The sequence below is a fragment of the Podarcis raffonei genome, chromosome 2 (assembly GCF_027172205.1).
Source record: "Podarcis raffonei isolate rPodRaf1 chromosome 2, rPodRaf1.pri, whole genome shotgun sequence".
NCBI classification, from domain to species: Eukaryota; Metazoa; Chordata; class Lepidosauria; order Squamata; family Lacertidae; genus Podarcis; species Podarcis raffonei.
Genome location: NC_070603.1, coordinates 13,233,088 through 13,255,463, shown reverse-complemented (window position 1 = coordinate 13,255,463; position 22,376 = coordinate 13,233,088). Strand labels below are relative to the sequence as shown.

The window sequence follows — 22,376 nt, the reverse complement described above, 5'->3', positions numbered from 1 at the left end:
CTAATTAAATAGTAAACAAGAGTGACTCTGTTAATCTGCCACTATCGTTGGCCTTGCTTGTTTTGACAACAGCCTGTCCGCTGTGAGTTTGTGCCTGACTGCTCCCTCAGCTTCAGCTACAAAAGTTTTGGCCTTGAAGGGTTCACCTAATTACATTCCTTTGCACAGGCACCTTGACCACCCGAATCCCACACATAGATAAACCTTATGTTGTAGCAAGGGATGGAAGAGATTTGGATTTACTGTACTAAGCTGAAACATGCAAGACTAGACAAAGGAAAAGTCTGCCAATGGGAAATATTTTGAGTCAGCAGCAGGACATAAAGTCTTTTTCAATGACATGATAGATAAGAGAAAAAAGTCTACTTAGGATGAAGACAGGAGCTCTTGAACAAGTTGACAGGTGCTGGACAAGTCATGCTAAAGGAGGTTTACAAAAGAGGTGCAAAGAAGCTTTGCCTTATGAGGAATGGTTGAAGGAGCTGGGTATGTTTAGCCTGGAAAAGAGGAGACTGAGAGGAGATATGATAGCCATCTTCAAATATCTCAAGGGCTGTGACATGGAAGAGGGAACAAGCTTATTTCCCCCCCTGCTCTGGACGGTAGGACTTGAACTAATGGATTCGAGTTACAAGAAAGGATATTCCTACTAAACATCAGGGAAAACTTTCTGACAGTAAGAGCTGTTTGACAGTGGAATGGTCTCCCTCAGGACTCTTTCACAGAAGGTCTTGCCTTGCCAAGACCTTTGATGAAGTAGGCTTGCACACTGGGAAGGTCACTTCAGTGCAGCTAACACACTGGTTTTACTTCACCCCTGGAGGCACACTCCATTGTCTTTTGAGACGTGTATATCAAGAAGGGCAGGACCTGGGTTGAGTATGAAGTGTGTGTGTGTGTGTGTGTGTGTGTGTGTGTGTGTGTGTGTGTGTCACAAGTTACTTCAATTTGTCTATAATGTGAAGTAAAAACTACCATGGGTTTTCATGTTAATTTTGATCTGCATCACTAACTAATAGCATTCATATATTATGCTAATTTAACAAAAAATTGAATATATGATGCATTTTTCTGGTGATGTGTGACTGGATATGGAATCAATTTTTGACTTGTGTTTGATTTTAAGGAGAAACATAGGTGATTTTGTGTAATTCTGATGATGATGTATTTTGTTTTTTCTCATGTAAGTCTCATGTCTGAAAATTGAGATGCAGTGGGGCGGGGAGGGGAAGAATGTGAAAACACTGGAAAGTATGAAAGGGAATAAATCCTATGATAGCATGATGGTGAAAGAGCTGGCAGAATATATGGCTGCAGGAACAACTTGATGTTAATGGGAAAGAGCATAAAGGTGATAAAGCCTATGCAAAGGATGGGCCTGTTTACTTAGGAATGTAGAGCAGTGAAAACCTCATATAAAACAGGCAGTAAGGTAGAGGTAAAGGGACCCCTGACCATTAGGTCCAGTCGTGGCCAACTCTGGGGTTGCAGTGCTCATCTCGTTTTGTTAGCTGAGGGAGCTGGCATACAGCTTCTGGGTCATGTGACCAGCATGACTGAGCCGCTTCTGGTGAACCAGAGCAGCACACAGAAACGCCGTTTACCTTCCCGCTGGAGTGGTACCTATTTATCTACTTGCACTTTGACATGCTTTTGAACTGCTAGGTTGGCAGGAGCAGGGACCGAGCAATGGGAGCTCACCCCGTTGCGGGGATTTGAACCGCCAACCTTCTGATCGGCAAGTCCTAGGCTCTGTGGTTTAACCCACAGCGCCACCTGCGTCCCAACAGTACCAGCATGCAAAGCTGCCTGCTTTGCGCACTGTTAAATGAAAACCTTCACAGGGGAGATTCATGTGGAACATAGTTTTGTAAATGCATTCAGTGTATTTGGCTCCCCCACCCCATCTTTACATAAATGAGGCATAGACAAACTCGGCCCTCCAGATGTTTTGGGACTACAACTCCCATCATCCCTGACCACTGGTCCTATTAGCTAGGGATGATGGGAGTTGTAGTCCCAAAGCATCTGGAGGGCCACGTTTGCCTATGCCTGACATAAATAAATGGCAGGCCCATATAAAAACATACAGTGTGTTTCCAAGGGGAAAAACACTTGGGTTAGGAGTGTTTATATATCTAATTTGAAACATTTTAACTAAGGGGTACAAATGTAAAATATGAAAGAAAAGACAACAGTGCTGTATGAATTAAGAAAACGTCTCTGTAATCTAAACCTATTCCAGATTGCATTATCTATGTTTACCAACATAAAACACAATAAGCCATCACTGTCATTGTGTTGTGCAAAAGCAAATAAAATTCTAAATGGTGGTTACGAAGAAAAGCTGTAATAACATAGTGTTTGTTTTATTTAGGACTGTATTTCGTGTTTGGCATGCCAACAGTATAGGGAGGCAAAAAGGCAACGCCTCAAAATGCTGCAAAGATGTAGGAAATCAGATATAAGATTAAACTTCTGATAAGAAATACGAAGTTTCCTATATCTTGGTATCATTTTGAGGCTTTGTTTCTGATTTTTGTCACCCTGAGGTCTGATGTTGCCCACTTTCATCCAGCTTAACAATCCAGAAAACCATAGGTGTTTCAAGCCATAATACTTTTCCCTCCTAAATTTCAAACATTTGACTTTACGTTTTATTTTCCCATCTACTTGTGTTGGACTTCCAGGGCGAGGTCCAAAGAGCTGTGTACAGAACACTCCATTGCACTGGGACTTTTTGAGGGTGTGGAGGCAAGGGCACACACCTAAAAGTCACTCTTGGAAGTTGAGGGAACTTTTAGAGGACCATTTGATATATTATGGGATGCTGCAGTTGGAAAGGGAAGCTGGCTGAGGAATAACCTGCAATTAATAAAGAAAGGAAGAATAGCCTGCAGCTATGGATGTGCAGTAGAGTTTTCTATTTGCACACAGGCTGCTTTGGCCTCATTGTTTTATTTATAGGGACAGTTGCTGTGTTAATGATACCTGTGCCCATCACTCACACCTGCATAGCTCTGCATGACTTGAGACCCCACCACCTCTGAAGGTAGCATGTGTAAACATTAGTTGTAGGAATTTTGTGTATGTTGATAATGATCCTGATGTGAAGAGAAACCAGGTTCCCATGACTGCTATATACATCTGATTTAAATCAGCCAAGGCCACTCCAACAGGAAAACATCTGTGGCCCTAGCAATTTCTGAGATGCAAAGTTTATCTTAACCTTTTAAGAGCCAGAACTTGAGCATAGAAGAGATTTGCTATGTTTGGTGAAATTCCACACTTCTGCTAATTCAAACCATTCCTGTGTTCTAGTTTGGTGCTTACAGTTTGTTGTTTGAGTTCTGTATGAAGCCCCCATGGGGGAGACAAAGAGGTTAGGGACATCTTAAGTTCTGGCATTAAAAATAAAATTACCAAAACACGAAACACTGTTAGCACTTTTGTAGGTTGCATTTAAGAAAATGGACCATTTCTTCATTGTTTACACGTATACTTGTATACCCTATTTCTCCTCTCTCGACAAAGGATCAGTGAGGTTATATGGGAGTATCCCAAACCAGTGATCTGGTCTGTGTGTTTATAGTTCTAATTTATAATTTAATGTATAATTTTGAAGTTCTTTGCGAGTTCTTCCTACCTCCTAACAAATGCTGAGATGAGTTTTATTGAAGGACTGTTTGTTGCAAGCAACTAAAGATGTGGCAATGAGAGATTTTCTCATGAACAAACAGTGCAGCAGCAGCAGCCGCAGTAGATGTGACTCTGTAAAGAATGTATGTGCCATTCATTGCAATTCCTATGTCGCTGAGAACAACAAATTATGGCTTAGTTAAACTGGAGTCAATGACTGATGAAACGAACACAGTAAATCAATATTTTGGGGGTTTGGACCCAGAGGTTTTACTCTGAACAGAACACATTTCCATTCATGGTCACAGAGTGAAACACTTGCGACCAGATTGTTACCTTTTTCAAGCCATGCTGTGCCTGTTTTCGCTGCCCAAATTTAGAGGCATGCTGGGGGGGGGTGTGTAAAAAGTCAGTTTCCAGGATACTTGGGAAAACTCACGTGCGTTAAATGCACGCAGCCTAAAAGCCCTTTGTAATAGTGCCAGGAATGCTACTGTAAACTCTCTCAGTGTGCCATTTTTCAATTTGGCTGAAAAGCAAGTAGAAGAAAGTCATATGCTGTACAGTGGTACCTCAGGTTAAGTCCTTAATTCGTTCCAGAGGTCCGTTCTTAACCTGAAACTGTTCTTAACCTGAAGCACCACTTTAGCTAATGGGGCCTCCTGCTGCCACCGAGCCGCCAGAGCACGATTTCTGTTTTATCCTGAAGCAAAGTTCTTAATCCAAGGTACTATTTCTGGTTTAGTGGAGTTTGTAACCTGAAGCATTTGTAACCTGAAGCATATGTAACCTGAGGTACCACTGTAGTACTTTGTAACTGGTTGGAAAAGAACAAGGCCTGGAAGTAGTACTTTCTGCAGTTGCTGTCTGCCATTGCTCAGTCTAAAGGAGGTTTACACTGGGCAATGCTTTGAAACTGCGGTTTCAAAATGGGGAGGGCTGTAGCTCAGCGATGAGAATATCTTCTTTGTATGCGCAAGGTCCCCGGTTCAATGCCAGTCAATGCCGGCAGTGCTGAGGTAGATCTATTGCAATCTATTTCTTCTGACTGAGCTACCTTAAGAAGCTGTGTGCTGGGGTCAGATTAGGACTAGGTAATTAAGGGATCGTTTTATTCCTATTTGTATATGGAATATTGGGTGGGGGTCAGGGAGCCCAAAGTACATACAGTCCTGTAGCAACATTGTAAATGGCCCTATCATGCAGACCAGAATCTGAGGAAAGATGATTCACCTGTTTATAATTTTGCCTGGGTCAGCATACTGAAACTTCCTTTAATATACTATCCCACTGGCTTCTCTGTTAATGGTGAATCACTTGGGCACCCATGGTGGTTTTCATTACTTTTTGCGGCCATTTATTACTTGTTATGCGATGTTTGATTCAGAACTACAAAAAAACTAATTGCATTCCTTCCTTCTGAAATATATGATGTGGCATGTCTCCATCAGTATTCAGTTCAAGCAAGGACATCCCCACCCTTCTTGCTTATAGGAAAAGTGACCTTCTATTCATTGTGCTCTCTAGAAAAATGTGCCATGCTCTGAAAGAACAGTGTATTAAGTCTTCTGCATGGTAAAAAAAATCTTAGAGCAGTTGCAGTTATTACCCTCTCCAGAATCTAGGACCCATAGGACTCATGTGAGTATATTTTATTGTAAAATATAGCCTGCAGCCTGCAATCCTGCGGTTTGAGTGAACTATATAGATTTATAATTTCAAGCACAGCTTGAAAAAACTTCTGGGAGTTAGTTTGACAAAAATACATTATAATTGTAATGGTTCTTTCAATTGCTCTTGCTTGTGTGTTTTTGTTTTTGTAAAAAAAGACAGTGGATCTCCTTCCTGGTCCACTTCATAACATTGAATGAAATAGGCTCTTGTCTTTTGAAGCTCAAACTGCAGTAAAGTAGCTAAACCTGAAAAAGTGCTGCAATACTCTTTTTAGTCACAATTCTACACCTTCTATATGTAGGGGAAAGCTCTGGATCAGCTGTCATCACTCCTGTTTAAGGCTGCATACACACCATAAATTTACAGCATCCCCAATGAATCCTGGGAATTGTAGGTTAAGGGTGCTGAGAATTGTAGTGCTGTGAGCTGCAAGCCACAGTTACCAAGATTTGGGGGGGGGGAAGCCATGTGTTTCAACTATATGGTGTGTACACAGCCTAAGTTGCTATTGCTTACATGCACGCAAATCACATTTTATGGTTTCAGTTCACATTTGTAGAGATTTTTGTTAGATTTTAGCAAGCAGTTTGTCTTATCTTGAAAATGCTCAACTTTATCATAAATATCAGATGGTGCGGGGTGGAAGCATTGCTCAAAATCATTACTCATAAAAGCATCTTAGATTAGACATGATACACAAAATAGGAAGATATTGTGGTAAGTTGTATCTCTCTCTTTTCTCTGTTGCCTGATGTTGTACAAATCACATGTATTTTCTGGAATGCTCACAGATTTGCATTCTAAGCAGAAGCAAAAAATAACATTATGGCAAGTGGAATTCAGCCTAACGCAAAGGTGATTTCTGTTTTCCCAATGAAACAAACTCCCCTCTCCTTCCCCATAGGCTGCTCTTGGGCTTCTCAGCCTCCAGAGTGAATTTGGGGGAGGTACAGAGGGGAGGGAAATCCATGTTGCCCTAGTGGGGAATCAGACTGATTACCTGGACTTGAACACATTTATGCCTTTTTGCTCCACAGCCATGCATTGCATGCAAACATAGGTCAGCAACAGGCTTGGTAGCCCTTGTGTCTGCTGTTGAACTGGTTGCAAAGTAGTGATATAGTATGGTCTAGCACCAGTGTTGGGTACTCGGAATCCATATGAATAATTTGAATAATTTTACTATCTCCATTGATCTGAAGATATTCTACAACATCATTTAATCTTTCATAACATATTGGTTGCATGGGAAGCTACAGTGATTCATTTCCTACGTTCTATCTTAGCACACAAGCTGTTGCAATAGGCTTTCCAGCCCTGTTCGAAATACTTAGCGGTATATTTAAAGGTTTTCTTCAGAAACAAATCTTCCCCACCCCCGCTTTCCCCTTTTAAGAATCTTTAAATATTTTGCATCACAGAAGGAAATAAAAACCATTGCTCTTGCGTGTTAAAAAGAAAGAAAGAATATGAGCTTGTAATTAAAAGAAAAAGGTTTGTTTTCTTAAAAAGTGTCTCTGAGTCACTTTGGAAACAGATGGCCAGAACTACTTCTAAACAACCTAATTTGAAGATCAAACCTCCAATGTACCGTGAGAGGAGGAGGAGAAGTGTTTGGTTTTTTGGGATGGTAGATCATGATTCTTGTGACTAGTTAAAGAAGTGTCAAGATGTTTTAGTGCAGGATTCCCCAAACTTGGGTGTCCAGCTGTTTGTGGACTACATCTCCCCTCATCCAGTGCCAGTGTGGTGTAGTGGTTAAGAGCGGTAGTCTTGTAATCTGGGGAACCGGGTTCGCGTCTCCGCTCCTCCACATGCAGCTGCTGGGTGACCTTGGGCCAGCAAATCCAAACTCTTCTTCTTCATCATCCCTTGTTAGCAGGACCAGTGGTCAGGGATGATGGGAATTGTTGTCCAAAAAGAGCTGGACACCCAAGTTTGGGGCCCCCTGCTTTAGTGCATGAGTAGCCAATGTGGTACCCTCCAGATGTTGCTAAACTACAACTCCCAATCATCTGGAGGGCACCACGTTGCCTACCCTTGTTTTACAGCATTTGTCTGCTGGATAGTGCAAGCCATTAACAAATAAATAAGATTAAGTGTTTCTCAGTGAGAGATTTGACTGGGATTTTCAGTAGATATCATTGATTGGCCTTGCAAAACGCTTTCTACAAAAGATACAGCATGTGGTGGTCTTAATGAGGCAGTCATTGCTTCACTGTTTTGTGGGAAGAGGAAAACTCTGGCTGGGTTCCAGAAGGAGATTAAAATGTGGAGCGTGAATTTTTCAGCATGCCTACTTTGGCTGAAGCAAAGTGCGGAAACTCCTTTGCTCTTCAGTCTCATGCAAGTGCGAATATTGAAAGCAGGTGTTTTTGTTTCTTCCAGGGAATAGAATTAAAGTTAATCCATTTGTGACAGGTGCTGTAAAGAACCTTTCCCCCTCAATTGTAAGCATTTAAACAAAGCTTATCCGTGCCAAGTGTAGTGGTAAAGAGGCTGCTAATCACTTCCTAGAAGACATTAAGAGTCTCCAAAACAAACATCGCCTCTCTGTTAACAAGTTGACCGAGTTTGTCATAAGGAGTAGATGAGGCAACCTGTAGAATCCAATCCCCATAGCCTTCCAGAAGAAAGTTTGCAATCGTGCCAGTCTAGTGCATTAAAAAAACAACTGTTTTGACTTTAAAGCCAGATTTTAAACACACACATATGAACACCACTCCCATTTGGCTCAATCCATGAATGCTTACGTTCTTTGCCTGTCCTCCTGCTGCTTCCCCTTCAGTCTCCCAGCCCCCACAACATTTGCTATGTATGCCCAGGGGTGTTTATTTTCCACCTAATTCATCAGTGCTCAGCCATCCAAATGTGCAGTGCACACGTTTGCAACAACTGCATGTTGAATAGAGGTGGTGCCTGAATTTGTGCAGGGGGCAGGGGCTATACCATTAAGGTTATGTCTGTAAAGAACTGAAAATGTCTTTCTTCCAAAACGGCACCCACTTAGGCGAGAGAGCCTGTGGCAAACATAATTCCCCCAGACCAAGCATAGCTAATGCGATGTTCCTCAGATGTTGTGGACTACAACTCACATCAGCTGCAGGCAGCATGGCCAGTGAGTTGGGGGGTTTGCAATAGCTACTTAGGGTCCTTAGGTACTAACACCAACACTCTTTGTCCTTGCAGTTTTGGCATGGTTTGACTTTATATTTGCCCGATCCTTTCTAAAGAATAAAATCTGGACTAAATAGCTTCCACTCAAGTCAGCCAAAGCGAGAGTATTCGCACTGGAAGCTCTGTTACCTGGTGAGAGTTTGCCTCTGGTTATTTATTTAATTTATAGAGGCCTGAAGGGGTGTGCTTATTTTCCATTAAGCTAAAGGAGCTGGGGTGCGAAGGGGGGGGTGTTACTTATTGCTTTATTTGGGTTTATTTTGAGGATAAGCATAAAAAATGCTTACACAGTTATATAACTCACAACTTAGTTACCTCTCCAAATGAATGTTGGTACTCTAGCCACCTCATAGCCTTGAAACACACAGCTGGACACCACCTTGATCTTTTCGATCATTTTCAGGCATGCATAGAGTTGTGCAACTTTTGTATTGGAAAAACACTAGCGGCTAATTAACCCTCAGCCGTAAGTAGCTGCAGGCTGCATAGCAGAGCAACTTGCTTTGCATCACGCATGTATGCTGCTACAGCACATGACCTAGGTGCTTTTATTTTTCCTTGCCAGACCTTTCATTCCAAACCCCACCTTAACTGTAAAATGTTCCTTCTGCCCAGTGTCTGCAAAAACAACATCCCAGTCCTATGATGAATGCTTTCTTGTGAATTGCTACTCACTTTTTTTTTAAGGTTGCTAGTGTCTTAGTAAAAAGCAACGTTATTGTTGGCTGCAAGTTCTTTTTCTACTGTGCTGCTGAGTTGTAGTTGCATTAAAAGGGTCTTTCAATGCTTGACTGTAGCTTTTAGTGCACAAATGGTGGAAGAAAAATCCTACACTGAATGTGAAAATGCAAATCTCACACGTACGAATTTGGTGCTAGTTTGGCAGAAACCTGCATCAAATGAGAATCTTTTCTTGAGCTTGTATTATTACATTACACACAGAGACTCTTGTCTCAGTGAGCCATAGCCAAGAGGGCAAACTATTAAAGCAGGGCAGGTTCATTGACCATTTAAACAGTGTATACATAAAGACCACATTGTAGACTAGCTGACATCTGACAATATAGCTGCCCTGTAAATGTGACAGGCACGTTGTCCTAGCCTGCACTGCCTAGTTTAAGCATGTTTCTTTTTAAGAAATGCCAAGCCCAAAGTCTCAGCATGTGAGAGTGTTCATGAGACTGCTTAACTCACAGAAGGCTTGCCGGGTAAAAATAGGTGCTGTGAACTGATCCCAAGGCAAACTCTTCTTGTTGTTGAACTCTGAAACTCAACTTTACCTTTCATTTAATCTATGCATTCTGTTCCATCATTGAATACAGCAAACATAATAATAACTTGTAATTTTCTTATTTGTACCCTACCCATCTGGCTGGGTTGCCACAACCATTCTGTATTCTGCACCTCTTTCAGATTTTACCATCCCTCTCCTTCTCCAATCTTCCTGCTTTCAGAATTGAGGCCAAAAACAGTTTCCTTGTTCATTGTTAGATTTACTGAAAGTAATTAAGAGGTTTTTTATATCTGGGAATCTCAGTAATAGAATCATAAAGTTGAATGCAATATAGAGTAATAATAGGTTTTATTACTGTGGTTTTAGATTAGCTCCTAGATACCAGCCTTGTTTCAGCTGCAATTATTGGATGGCCTTGAGTGAATTGCCTCAGCTTCAGATTCCTAAATCTGGGCTCTTATAAAAAAAAATGAACAAACCAGTTTGCAGCCTGGATGTGCATTCTTACACCTTATCTAAGAGCTGCTGTATCATAATACCGATACATATTGCACAGATTTGCACATTTACTTTATTATTTCTTTTAGATGTCTCCCCTACTTTATAAATAGCTTGTTGACTATATGGCATTTAGTTTAATGGGGTTGGAAGATTCAGTAACCACATGTTTTCTGGTTGTAAATATGCATCAGGGTGTGGCATTGATTTCCTAGGAAACTGCAGTTTGTGATCTTTTTCCTGTAGAAATATTTCTACATGCACGTGACTAGTATTGTGCAAATTTCCCAGAAGTAATGCATGTGATTCAGAGAAAAGGGAATAATATGTCTCTGGTAAACAGCTTGCTGAGAGTTTGGTCACCCTCTTAGTTCCCTTTGAAATAAAATACATGTGTGCCTGTGTTTTCTAAACAAGGAGCTGAGACTCTGATCTTTCACATACTTCCCTGTCTCTTAACTAGATACTATTTTGAGTAATGCATGAGGTATGTTAATCACAAATCTGGCTGTATTATTATTTTTTATGGAGCAATAAACCATTATGTGAAATCAGACGAGATTGAAGAATAAGTGTTATGCAACATAGAGTAATATACTTTGCAGCTTGTGCCAGCCATCGACATTTTCCAGCATAACTGTTAAATATATACAGTGGTACCTAGGGTTAAGTACTTAATTTGTTCCGGAGGTCCATACTTAACCTGAAACTGTTCTTAACCTGAAGCACTACTTTAGCTAATGGGGCCTCCTGCTACTGCCGCGCCACCGGAGCACAATTTCTGTTCTCATCCTGAAGCAAAGTTCTTAACCTGAAGCACTATTTCTGGGTTAGCGGAGTCTGTAACCTGAAGCGTATGTAACCCGAGGTACCACTGTATATATCTGAGACATATTGTCTGGGCTCACCCTGTTTTTGTAGTGGGAGGGGTGGAGGAAGGAAAAGAACCACCCCCTCACGTGCCCAAGGATTAAGGCCTTCTGGGAAATGATCTATAATGAAATTAAGAAGGTGCTTAAGTGTACCTTTCATAAGAAACCAGAGGCTTTTCTCCTGGGCATGGTAGGCCAATTGGTGTCAAAGAAAGATAGGACGTTTTTTATGTATGCTACAACAGCAGCAAGAGTCCTTTTAGCAAAGTATTGGAAGGCACAAGAACTACCCACGCTGGAAGAGTGGCAGACGAAGGTGATTGACTACATGGGACTGGCGGAGATGACGGGCAGAATCCGCGACCAAGGGAAAGAGACGGTGGAAGAAGACTGGAAGAAATTTAAATTTTATCTTAAAAATTGTTGTAAAATTAGTGAGTGTTAAAATGTCATGGGTAAAGCATAGCAGATTTGCAGCGATAAATGATTGGATAAGTGAAAAAAAAAGGTTAAAGAAAGGGAATTACAAGTATTTTAGATCAGGGGTTGCTGAAAAAGTTTAAAACAGGGATGCAGAAAAGGGAGGCATGGGGAAGTCGTTGAAATTGGGTATAAGAAAAAAAAATGAAATTATACATGTTTATATGTTTGTTTGTTTGTGTATTGTTGTTTGTAATGTCTTATAATATATGTTGAAAAACCAATAAAAATTTTATATATAAAAAAAGGAAAAGAACCACCCTCATGTAACCTAATGGCTCAGAATCCTCTTCCTTCCCCAGTTCTCAGATTTTAAAGGTTTGGCCTCAGTTGTTGCTATCAGAAGATAACCACAACTTAATCAAAAATGTATCAGCAACAGTTTTGAAATTGATCAGAAGTAGGCATTCCTGGAAAGGGCATGATGTGTATACCCAGCTCAACTGCGTTTCTTTGGTTGCTGGAATCCTAGCAGCATTGAGACCATTGTTATAGCAAGTTATGTGTGCTGGCCTCTTGCAAACCATAACAGGTTCTGCTCCAGCTGCAACCACAGGATGGATCCCACCCTGACATTCTCCTTCAACAACTCATACCTGCACGCTAGCTAAGAAGATAAGAAGACTCTTAAGAGCCCTGCAATTCTAGTGTACACACACAGAGTGGCTTGAGCTGCAAAACTCAGTTTGGTGTCCTTTCATGCCTGCACATGATGCATTGCAGGCTGACCCTTGTAACACTTCTAGCGTGCAGAGGGCTTCCTAATCTCTGTCTCATTAATCCTCGCATCTGTGTTATAGGTCATTTTTTCCAGTTTCCAAGCACAGAAACTTGATTGCTCAAGGCTACCAATAGCTGAGGAGAGATATGAGCTCCAATTTCCCAGGTTCTAAGTCCAACTTTCTTTCCAGTGTGGACATCTGCCACGCTGTCATTTTGTCTCAGAGCATCTTTTTGAAATAATTTAAGTCCACGATTTTCTAATTAAGGGTGGCCAACATGGCACCAGTATCTCCTATTCTTCCCATGAAAAATCAGTAAATATCTTTTCTACAGTGTGCGAGAGAAGCTGTTTGCTCTTCCTTCTCAGTACCTAATTGCACTGACTTGGCCTCTCCTACATTGAATATGCCCACATTTCATTGGATGCCAATGTTGTGAACAGAGGAAAGGTGCTAAGAATTTCTTTCTGTGAACAAGCACTGGAGTGGCTAGTGTAGGCACTTTTCACATTGAGATGGAGGACACGGCTGCACCATTTTGTAGTCCTCTCTCTTTCTTTGCTCTTGTAAATGTGGCGGCCATTTTGTGGCTTCCCCCTCGCTCCAAGCAACATCTGTTTTGTGACTGCTACCTATGGCACTTCCTCATAATTCCAAATGTGTTCACTGGTCCAAAAAGGTTGCCATGTCCCAACCGCAGAGGCATTCTTTAACAATCCAAGTGATACAAAATGAGTATCCAAAATAATCCTGGATTAAGGTGTGCTGTGGCTACAGAGATACCATGTAATTCCTCAGAACATGTATGCAACCAGAGCTAATTAACCCATCTGATTTGAAGAGCAGACAAGACACACCTGCCCACTTTATGTACAAAATAATGTGTGGTGTGGTCACTCTGCAGGCAAGTCCATTTTCTTGCAGACCTTCAAATCTTACTCCACAGAACATGCACAGGGTATTTCCCATCTTGTATTTAAAAAGCAGCATATTGTGAAATTCTGCTGAAATTTGTGTATTTTTGCACACTAAAGCACTTCACGTTCCTGCAGCTTCTTCTCCATAACAGTCACACCAGTCTGCTTGGAGTTAACTTTGATTCTACTGAATTGTTTGGTCACCACCTCTTGTCTCTCTTCGCTGAAAATATGCCCGATAGCCTATTAATGTCACACAACTCGTGTGAACATCTGTAGCAGCCCCTCTTTACTCAACAGTAGTTGCCTTCCCACCAGCACTAATTTACATGCACGGTAACTGCAAGGCCTACACAGGCTGCAAAACTTTGTTTTTTCTGATAGCGTTCTGACACAAGAGGCCACGGTGTCCTCTGAAATGACCTCTTCCTATCCTGAAATGCTCAAAATGTTGGTATTGGTAGCCCTAATGTCACAATACTCAGCGATGGAAATATATCCACAAACATTCAGTTGCTTGATGTTCAAGGAGTTGCGCTGCACTGTTCCACTAGTTATTTACAGCTGTATACATGGAAAATGCATTGCCCATTTTGGAGTGTGCATCATTGTACAAGGGAAAGAAATGCTGTTGGCTTTCTGTTTCCTTGACATCTGTGAGATGCATATGAACATAAGAAGAGCTTGCTGGATCATTCCAGCGGCCCATCTAGCTCAGTTTCCTGTTCTCACAGTGGCTATCAGATGCAGTCAGGGGTATGAGTCTTGACTGGGCCATGCACACTTAAGAGATAGGTTTCTGTTACCAGCAACCATCTTGCTTAGATGTGTAGCACGCAAATGTTGCTCCTGCTTGGCAAATGAGTTGTGAACATTTCATGAAGTTTTAAGGTTCACCAATTGTCATTGGTTTTCTTGTCTGTTCAGTTATTTGTTCTCTTCTCGGACGTTAGTGTCACCGTGCTAATCACTCCGAGTCTTTATAAAAGACTGCCCTGGAGTTACTTAACTCTTCGGCTTGTCCTAGCAGATGGATTCTAAGTGTTAAATGTGTTTGGCATCTCTCCATCTGTTGACAGTTATTCTGACAGATGAAGAGGTTCAGAGGAAAAGAGAGATGATAATGAAGAGGAAGGAAGAGGAAGCCCTGAAAGAGAGCCTAAAGCCCAAATTGTTAGAGGAGCAACAGCGGACCATCGATATCCTCCTGGAAGCCCACCGCAAGACCTATGATTCCACGTACTCTGATTTCAACCAATTCCGGGTAAGCTTCAGGCCCCACTTTCCTTCTAACTTCATTACGGCTGTGACTAGTAGGACATCTGCTGGTGGAATAAGTAAATTGAAGCAGTAGTTCTGAATCAGCGAAACCTTTGCTCCCTTCTCACTTGGAAGAAAGTAACATGCAGCCTGCAAACTGAAGCCAGTTAGGTAGACCCGTAATCTACCTGCTGTGAGTGAACTACAGTCATACCTCGGGTAAAATGTGCTTCAGGTTGAGCGTTTTCATGTTATGCTCTGCGGCGACCCGGAAGTAACGGAGAGTGTTACTTCCAGGTTTTGCCGCTCACGCATGCACAAACACTCAAAATGACCCGCGCACACACAGTCGCGGGTTGCATTCGCTTCAGGATGCAAACGGGGCTCCGGAACAGATCCCGTTCGCATCCAGAGGTACCACTGTATATGATATTTCCTTACCTTTGCCTTTGGAACTGGCAGGTGGTGCTGTGGTCTAAACCACTGAGCCTTGGACTTGCCGATCAGAAGGTTGACGGTTCGAATCCTTGCAACGGGATGAGCTCCGATTGCTTGGTCCCAGCTCCTTCCCACCTAGCAGTTCGAAAGCACATCAAAGTGCAAGTAGATAAATAGGTACCACTCCAGCGGGAAAGTAAATGGCGTTTCCGTACACTGTTCTGGTTCGCCAGAAGTGGCTTAGTCATGCTGGCCACATGACCCAGAAGCTGTCTGCGGACAAACGCCGGCTCCCTCGGCAGGTAAAGCGAGGTGAGCGTCGCAACCCCAGAGTCAGGGTCCCTTTACCTTTACCTTTACCTTTAAGAGAAGCTTTTGAAACGGTGGCATTCGTAATTTTTTTTTGGTGCCTTGTCAAATGCCATAATTAACATGTGTGCTGAATCAATATGATCTGGTTGCGGGTGAGGTGCTTTCAAATCTCATAGCCTCTGAGCCTGCTGCTTGTTTTTGAAGGCCTAATTGTGAAGCCACTTATTCCATTGGACGGTGTGGATACCAGAATGCCAGGCTTCTGGTGGGCGGGTGTACCATTTAGCCACCTGTTGGCACATCTTCCTCAGCTGCACTCATGTCCTAAAACAGCTGTTTTCCTCAGTTCTGAGGAAGAAAGAGCAGGGAGGAGAAAGCACTTGTGGCTGAGGCAGCCACAACTCCTTCCTGTTTGGTAAGAACTAGTGAAACAGCTGGGAACTAGAGCTTAGCTTTGGGGTCTGAGTGACGCACGTAAGAGCTAGGGAGAAGGGCTGGGGCAGAGAGAGAAGTGGGGGAAAGAGAACCAGCTCTGTCTGACTCATGGTTTTGACAACTTGGAGCTGGTAACACTTGTTGTTTTGTGCTACTTCCCAATAGACTTCCGCCTCTCCTCTCTCTGCCAGCTGATAATATTCTAAGCAAAACAAATGTCTCCACCATGGGATTATAGCTTCCAAGTACCCTTCAGCTCCTGGCCCCACTCTGAAAATGACACAAATGTGATAATTAAGTATCTTACATGATGTGAGTTGGCATTTGCAGATGCCTTTTCAATGTTCACATACATAAGATGCTAAATACATCTTTCTGGCTCATAACATGCTTTTTCTCTGTGTGTGTGTTTTCTAAGTCTGCCTTTCTACATTACTATAGAAATTAGCCATGTTGGGGGGAAATCATGGTACATCAGAAACATTTTTACCTAGGGGGAACCGTTAATCTTAAGGAAATGGGTTGACAGGGTAAACGAATTAGGCGAAATTTAAAAGAAGTAAAACATAGTGGGTGGGACTTTATAAAAGTATTCTGTATCAATCTGGCCCCAATTCCCATTTAGTTAATTGGTGGGGAAGCTCTAAGGATATTTTAGAGATGTAAAACCAGTGCTTTTTTTCTGGGGAGACGCAGGGACCCCTAAACATTTTGTGAATCTAAGTTTGGCCTCATTGAGGGGGAGTATTTCAATATGAGTAGGAAAATGAGAGTACCCCTAAACATTTATTTATTTTTTTAGAAAAAAGCACTGTGTAAAACCATTCTTTTTTCCTTAGCAAGGGGCCCTTGTCAGTGCACAAATTTACCAGCAAACAGAACTAAAGTGTTGGGGACAGACAGAGATGTTATTTGAAAAGAGCAATTGACAAATAGTTGGAATGGTACCCTTTTTTGTTTCAGCCTCCTGTGAGACTTGATTCAGGCAGAAGAAGCACAAGCAGATCTTCCTCTCTTATGTCACAAGGCTTCTCTTCTTCAGAAGACTCTTCAGACACTTTCAGCTCTTCCCCAGGTAATGTGAAGATTGCCAAATGACCTCCAGGCCCACAGCAAACAAATCCAGGAATGTTATCTCCAGCTATGGATTTGTTTTCTCCTCTGCCAGATTCAGTTTCCCCTTGTCTTGTAGATCAGAGCTCCTTAGGATGCCCAGCCCACCCCCTCTCATCTTGTGGCTCAATTGCTGAACTTGAATCCTCCTTCACAGAAACCTTTAATACATTTGTTAGATCTGGCTTTTTTAAAGCCTTAACTTTTGATTTAATCTGTGTGCTTTCCCCTCTCTGTCTTGCAGAGCCCAGGATGTTATCGAGTGTGGAACTCAGTGATGACAGCGATGAAAGTGCAACCATGTCCATGGACTTCTCACACCTCTCTATGCTGCCTCACGTGGCCGACCTTGTTAGCTACAGCATCCAAAAAGTGATTGGATTTGCAAAAATGATTCCAGGGTTCAAGTAAGGATGCTTGCTTTGGTTTCTTCAGAATGGTTCAATGCGTTTTCCTTCCCTTGAATGTATTTGTGTGTGTGTGTTTAATACATTCGTTTTAAAAATTGTACCACACCACACAGCTTCCAGAAGGAGACTTCTGGGTTGGTTGCAACAAAAATAAAAAACTGAAAACAACTAAACAGTATTAATAAATACATACAGGAAATCATTTCCCCAGGAGAACGGTATTTTTCAGCGCAATAAATTTAGGAACTTAGAATACATTTTCCCAGCTTCCTTCTATCCAGACATAATTTGAGTAAATCCTTCAATATGGCTGTGAGCCAGAACATCAATGTCATTATTGCCTCTGCTTCTCGCTCTCATCCATTTAGCCTGCAGTAAGGTTGCTTATTAAGAAATCTCGTTGTAAATTGAGCATTAATGGAGCTGTTACATGATCATTCTGACACATGGCTCAGTTGAATGAGGATTTCCTCAGCTTCTATCTGCCCGAACATTGCAGGATGTGCATCAGTTATGACTTGACATGATTGAACTTAAGCTGTTCCTATCTACTGGACAGCACTGCACTCCCACAATGAAGAGCAATGGTCATGTCAAGCCGGGAAATTTAACTGAGCTCACAGTTGGAGTTTATGAGTTGTGCATGGATTACTCCGCAGTTGATGGCTCTTAACCCAATATGTGGGCTATTTACATTGAAAAGTGTTGTACAAGAATTGGGGGATACAATTCACATATGCTACAGTCAGTGTATTATGGGCACAAATGGGTGAACCAACCCATGGTATAAATAAAATTATTATTATAGTGTGTTGCACATGGTTCTTCAGAGGAGACTGGAGGCTGACATTCAGAGGGTTGAGTAAATGAGATCAGTGAAATGATAAAGTGCACAATTGTTCACTGAGGGAGCTCCTTTGAGTATCACACGGCAAGCTGTAGCGCTGGAAGGAAGCAAATAATCAGTTCTAACCCCTATATAATGGAGTGTTATGATGCTGGATGCTTTGAGGTTTCAGATATATATTTTCTCTTCCCTAAATGTAGAGATCTAACAGCGGAGGACCAGATTGCTCTACTGAAATCCAGCGTCATTGAAGTAATTATGCTCCGTTCAAATCAGTCATTTTCACTGGACGATATGTCCTGGACCTGTGGCAGCAATGACTTCAAATACAAAATCAGCGATGTCACTCAAGGTACAGTAGTTTTAGGTGTGAATGGTATAAGATTCCAGTCAAGCACAAGGCTGCTCTGGAGCAGCCACCGAAATGAGCTTGTCTCATCTTGATTTGCTTACAATTAATACTAGGTATCATTATCCCTAGAAGATACAACTCAAGGCCTACAGAAGGCCAAAGTAATGCAAAAGTTAGGATAAGTACAATCTGTGAGGTAGTGATCCAGTGATTTGCTTAATTTATTGATTAAAATATTTATATATTGCTTTTGGGGTTGTGCAAAATGGTTTGCAAAATATACCGTAATTTGGGAAATAATGGATGTTAGGTGATGAATCCAAGAACGAGGGAGAGTTGTGTTTCTCACTTAGTCTATTGATATTTTGGAACCAATTCATGCGATTGCCTTTTCAGGTTTTCCCCCAACTGTGAAGACACAATTGTGTCATCACAGTTAGGCAACTGGGTAGGGAGGCGGGGCATTTCATTGCTTCATAATGGACTCAGTTCCAGCTTTTAGCATGCCACTACAAACACAACAAAAAACAGTGTTGTGTGATGTGTTCAATAAAAAGCTGGGTGCCTGTTTCAGCATTCAGACAACCACTTTGCCATCTCTGTTCTCCACCTGCAGAAAGTCAAAAGTAACTTCTCCAACATGGAGAAAGTGGGAAGTTCAAAAAGCATTCATATAAATTGGTCCTTATAAGTAATGGGTGAATCGTCAGTTTGGGTATTCTGTTCACATCAACAACCAAAGTGCCGGCAGCCCATCATATCCATCATATTTATAATTCTCAAACCCCTAGTTATTTGAAGATGCCGTGGCACTTGCAAAATGGAGCCAAAGTCACAGAATTGGAGGTGTCAGAATGTATCATTGCTAGCCAGCCCTGAAATGGCCGGGAGATAATTTAGTGAAATCATACCTAAGTGACTTGCAGGCTGACTATGCTTCGTTTTGATGGAGGGAGTGTGCAAACACCAGCACTTGCATCAGAAGGGAAAGCTCTTGACCCTTAATAGTTCCTGAACATGTGAGTAAAAACGGTAACAAGGCATCTGAAAATATATATTCTTTGTACAGCCTTGGTATTCATTTTGTATCCGAACATATGTGGAAGTTTCCAGGACTGGAGCATTTCCTGTTCTGATAGTATTATCATGCCAACTGAGCACGAGCGAGCTCATCTCTTTTGTGAGGTCTCCAGGCAGGATTGGCTGAACGCTCTGTCACAAGAGACTAGGGCCCTGCGGGACCTGACATCTTTCCGCAGGGCCTGCAAGACAGAGCTGTTCCACCAGGCCTTTAGTCAGGGCGCAGCCTGACCCCCTCCTCTGGCAATCTGCACAGAATTTTGCTTAATGGTTGCCATCAATTTGATTTTAATTTGATTTTAATTAATTTTATAATGAATGTTTTTAGAATGTTGGATTATTTTGATTGTTGTTAGCCGCCCTGAGCCCAGCTTCGGCTGGGGAGGGCGGGATATAAATAAAATTTATTATTATTATTATTAATCCACGTGTGAATTTATCTTTAATTTTGCTTCTTGCTCTGTTTCACGTTAGCTGATAAATCTATCAAGAATCTAGAGCCTGCCTCTCAAAAGGGTTTTTATGTTTCTGTTTCAGCTGGGCATAGCCTGGACTTGCTTGAGCCCCTTGTTAAATTTCAGATCAACCTGAAGAAGCTGAACCTGCATGAAGAAGAACATGTTCTCCTCATGGCCATCTGCATCCTTTCTCCTGGTAAGAGAAACTCTTGCCTTTTCCGGCTGTGTTTTAATTGTAGATTAAAACCAGCACCAACCACGGGTGGCATCTACAAGCCAGCCACTTCTGGGATATAATTTCTATATAGGAAATAACATGCACAGTGGTGTATGCTGTCCTGTGTGAAAAGAATGCAAGCATCTGCTTTGCCACAATTACATTTTGAGTGATGGGTGTACATGGAAGGAAAAATATAAGCCATAAGATTGGATTTTGTTCTGGGGTTTTTTTACTATACCTTCCACAGAGCACAATATACCTTCCACAAATGTATCCTTACCCTTTGGCAAATACTGAGAAGCTGTAGCCTCCTTCATTGATCATGCAGGAGTCTTTGCTACTCTTTTATTATGATTATTCAGGATCCTAATCATTTGTTGACGCTTAGGGAGGGGAGAGAAATCTCTTCATTTTGCATTCATAGGCAAATCTACCCAATTTGCACTTTCCCATATAACACACAAACCGAAACATAGCCATCCTTCAAAATCCGTGTAACTCCACAAATTTTGCAATAAAATTATCCAGCCAAGTAACATGTGCAGGAATGCAAATAAATACAAATACAAATATCTTTATTGGCATTACGAGTTAAAACATTTCAAAACACTAGGATAAATTTAAAAGGGACAGGGGTGAGGCTGTCAAGGATCACACGGTACTCGATTGTTCTGCTTCACCCTGCCTATTCCCTAGAGGGATAATTCATTAAGCACCTTTTCGGGTAAGATGGAGGTTAAAAAGGAAGCCACTGGGGCAGTAACATCCTTGTCCCTATCCACTAGGAGGAAACTCATTTGGCTTTCTCTTCTAGCTGTGGGTCGCAAGAATGCATATACTAGGGTAAAGTGTGCATGTGTCAGTGAAAATAACATATAAAAATGCATTATACTAGGGAAACTTGTTTTGCAGAAATGTTTACATTACGTAAAAATTGCAAAAGAAGTGTATTAGGAGAAATTTGTAGCAAATTTCTGATGAATTTCCACAATGGCTTCTTATAAAAATGCAAACTGATGTGGAAATGTGGAGAACTGAATTTAACTACTTCTGATTTTCTACTAGTTTGTTTCCTTAGCACATAAAGCTGAGGAAATGGAGTCTGCTGAAGTAGGGCCTCATTTTGAGCGGCTGCTTTTTCCCGAACATCCAAGGGGGAATGAATCAGCCATTTGCCTGACAGCACAGGGAGGTGCTTCAACATCATCAGCACCTAGCCTCCCGCTCTCCCTTATTTTTAAAAACGTTGCTAGAATGTTGGGATTGCAACAAATGAGCAGCAGAACCCCTGGAGTTTTCCTTGCCAGAAGCACAAGGCGATAAAAAGTCCGGCAAGTGGTGCAAGGGGTCTCTTTTCCTGCCTACACAACAGGGGTGGGGAGCCTACAGAGGCCAAATTCAGTTATGGAGGCCTCTCTGTCTGCCCTGTCCCTGCTCCGCACCTCCTTTGAGTATTTTTGCCTGGGCTGGAATGTTTCCTTGAACCAGGGATGGTGCCACTTGCTTGATTGGATGGAGAGAGTCACTTCTGACTTTTGCATGGCTGGAATGTAAACTGCTGTACAAAAGTAAGAGTCTCATCCATTGCTCCACCCACTTTTTTGCTGTTTGCCAATGTCATGGGTTCCTCAGAAGAAAAATGGCAGCTGGGAAAGGTTCCCCACCTGCTATAAAAGCTGCAAAAGGAAGAAGATGGCTGCTTTCTTCAATAACTTAAGAACAAGCAGCAGGGGCAGTAAGAAAGTAACATGAGCCTCAGCTCTGATAATTACATAAAACACAACCTAAGCTATATTCAGTGATCTGAACTGTTGCTCTTAAAGTCCCGATGCTCATTTTTTTCCCCATGCAAAAGAGACCTGGGCTGATATCTTCGGCTGCTTTATTTTAGCAGAAATGAAACATGGTATTTCACGATCCTCAGATAAGATCCATTTCATGCCTCTGCTTTTGGCACATGGCATGAAACATATTAGAGGATGTGTGAGTGTAACTGTGCAAATTCAGCAATGTTTTGTAGATTTTTAAGAGCCGAGTTGGTAGCTCTGAGAGTAGTTGTGGGGATGCCCATAATAGGAAACTAGTATCAGACAGCATGGGCCGATTGTCGGGAACTAGTATTCAGAAAACAAAAGAGGGGGAAAGACAAACTTAACCACAAGTAGAGGGAACAGAAGACTCTTGTTATCTTTGTCTTTTTGCCTACCCTGGTCACTGGAGGTGTGTTTATGTTTTCTG

At 41.9% G+C, this 22,376-nt stretch overlaps 1 protein-coding gene across 2 annotated transcripts in view; it reads left to right on the top strand.

The window, feature by feature from the left end:
- Positions 1-22,376, top strand: part of VDR (vitamin D receptor) — an 86,208-nt gene that overhangs the window by 61,744 nt on the left and 2,088 nt on the right. For both annotated transcript variants that reach the window (XM_053374467.1, XM_053374475.1), the window contains 5 exons: positions 14,293-14,477; positions 16,622-16,733; positions 17,016-17,178; positions 18,229-18,380; positions 19,998-20,114. In XM_053374467.1, coding sequence (XP_053230442.1) covers positions 14,293-14,477; positions 16,622-16,733; positions 17,016-17,178; positions 18,229-18,380; positions 19,998-20,114 — 729 coding nt within the window. The remainder of the gene's footprint in view (positions 1-14,292; positions 14,478-16,621; positions 16,734-17,015; positions 17,179-18,228; positions 18,381-19,997; positions 20,115-22,376) is intronic.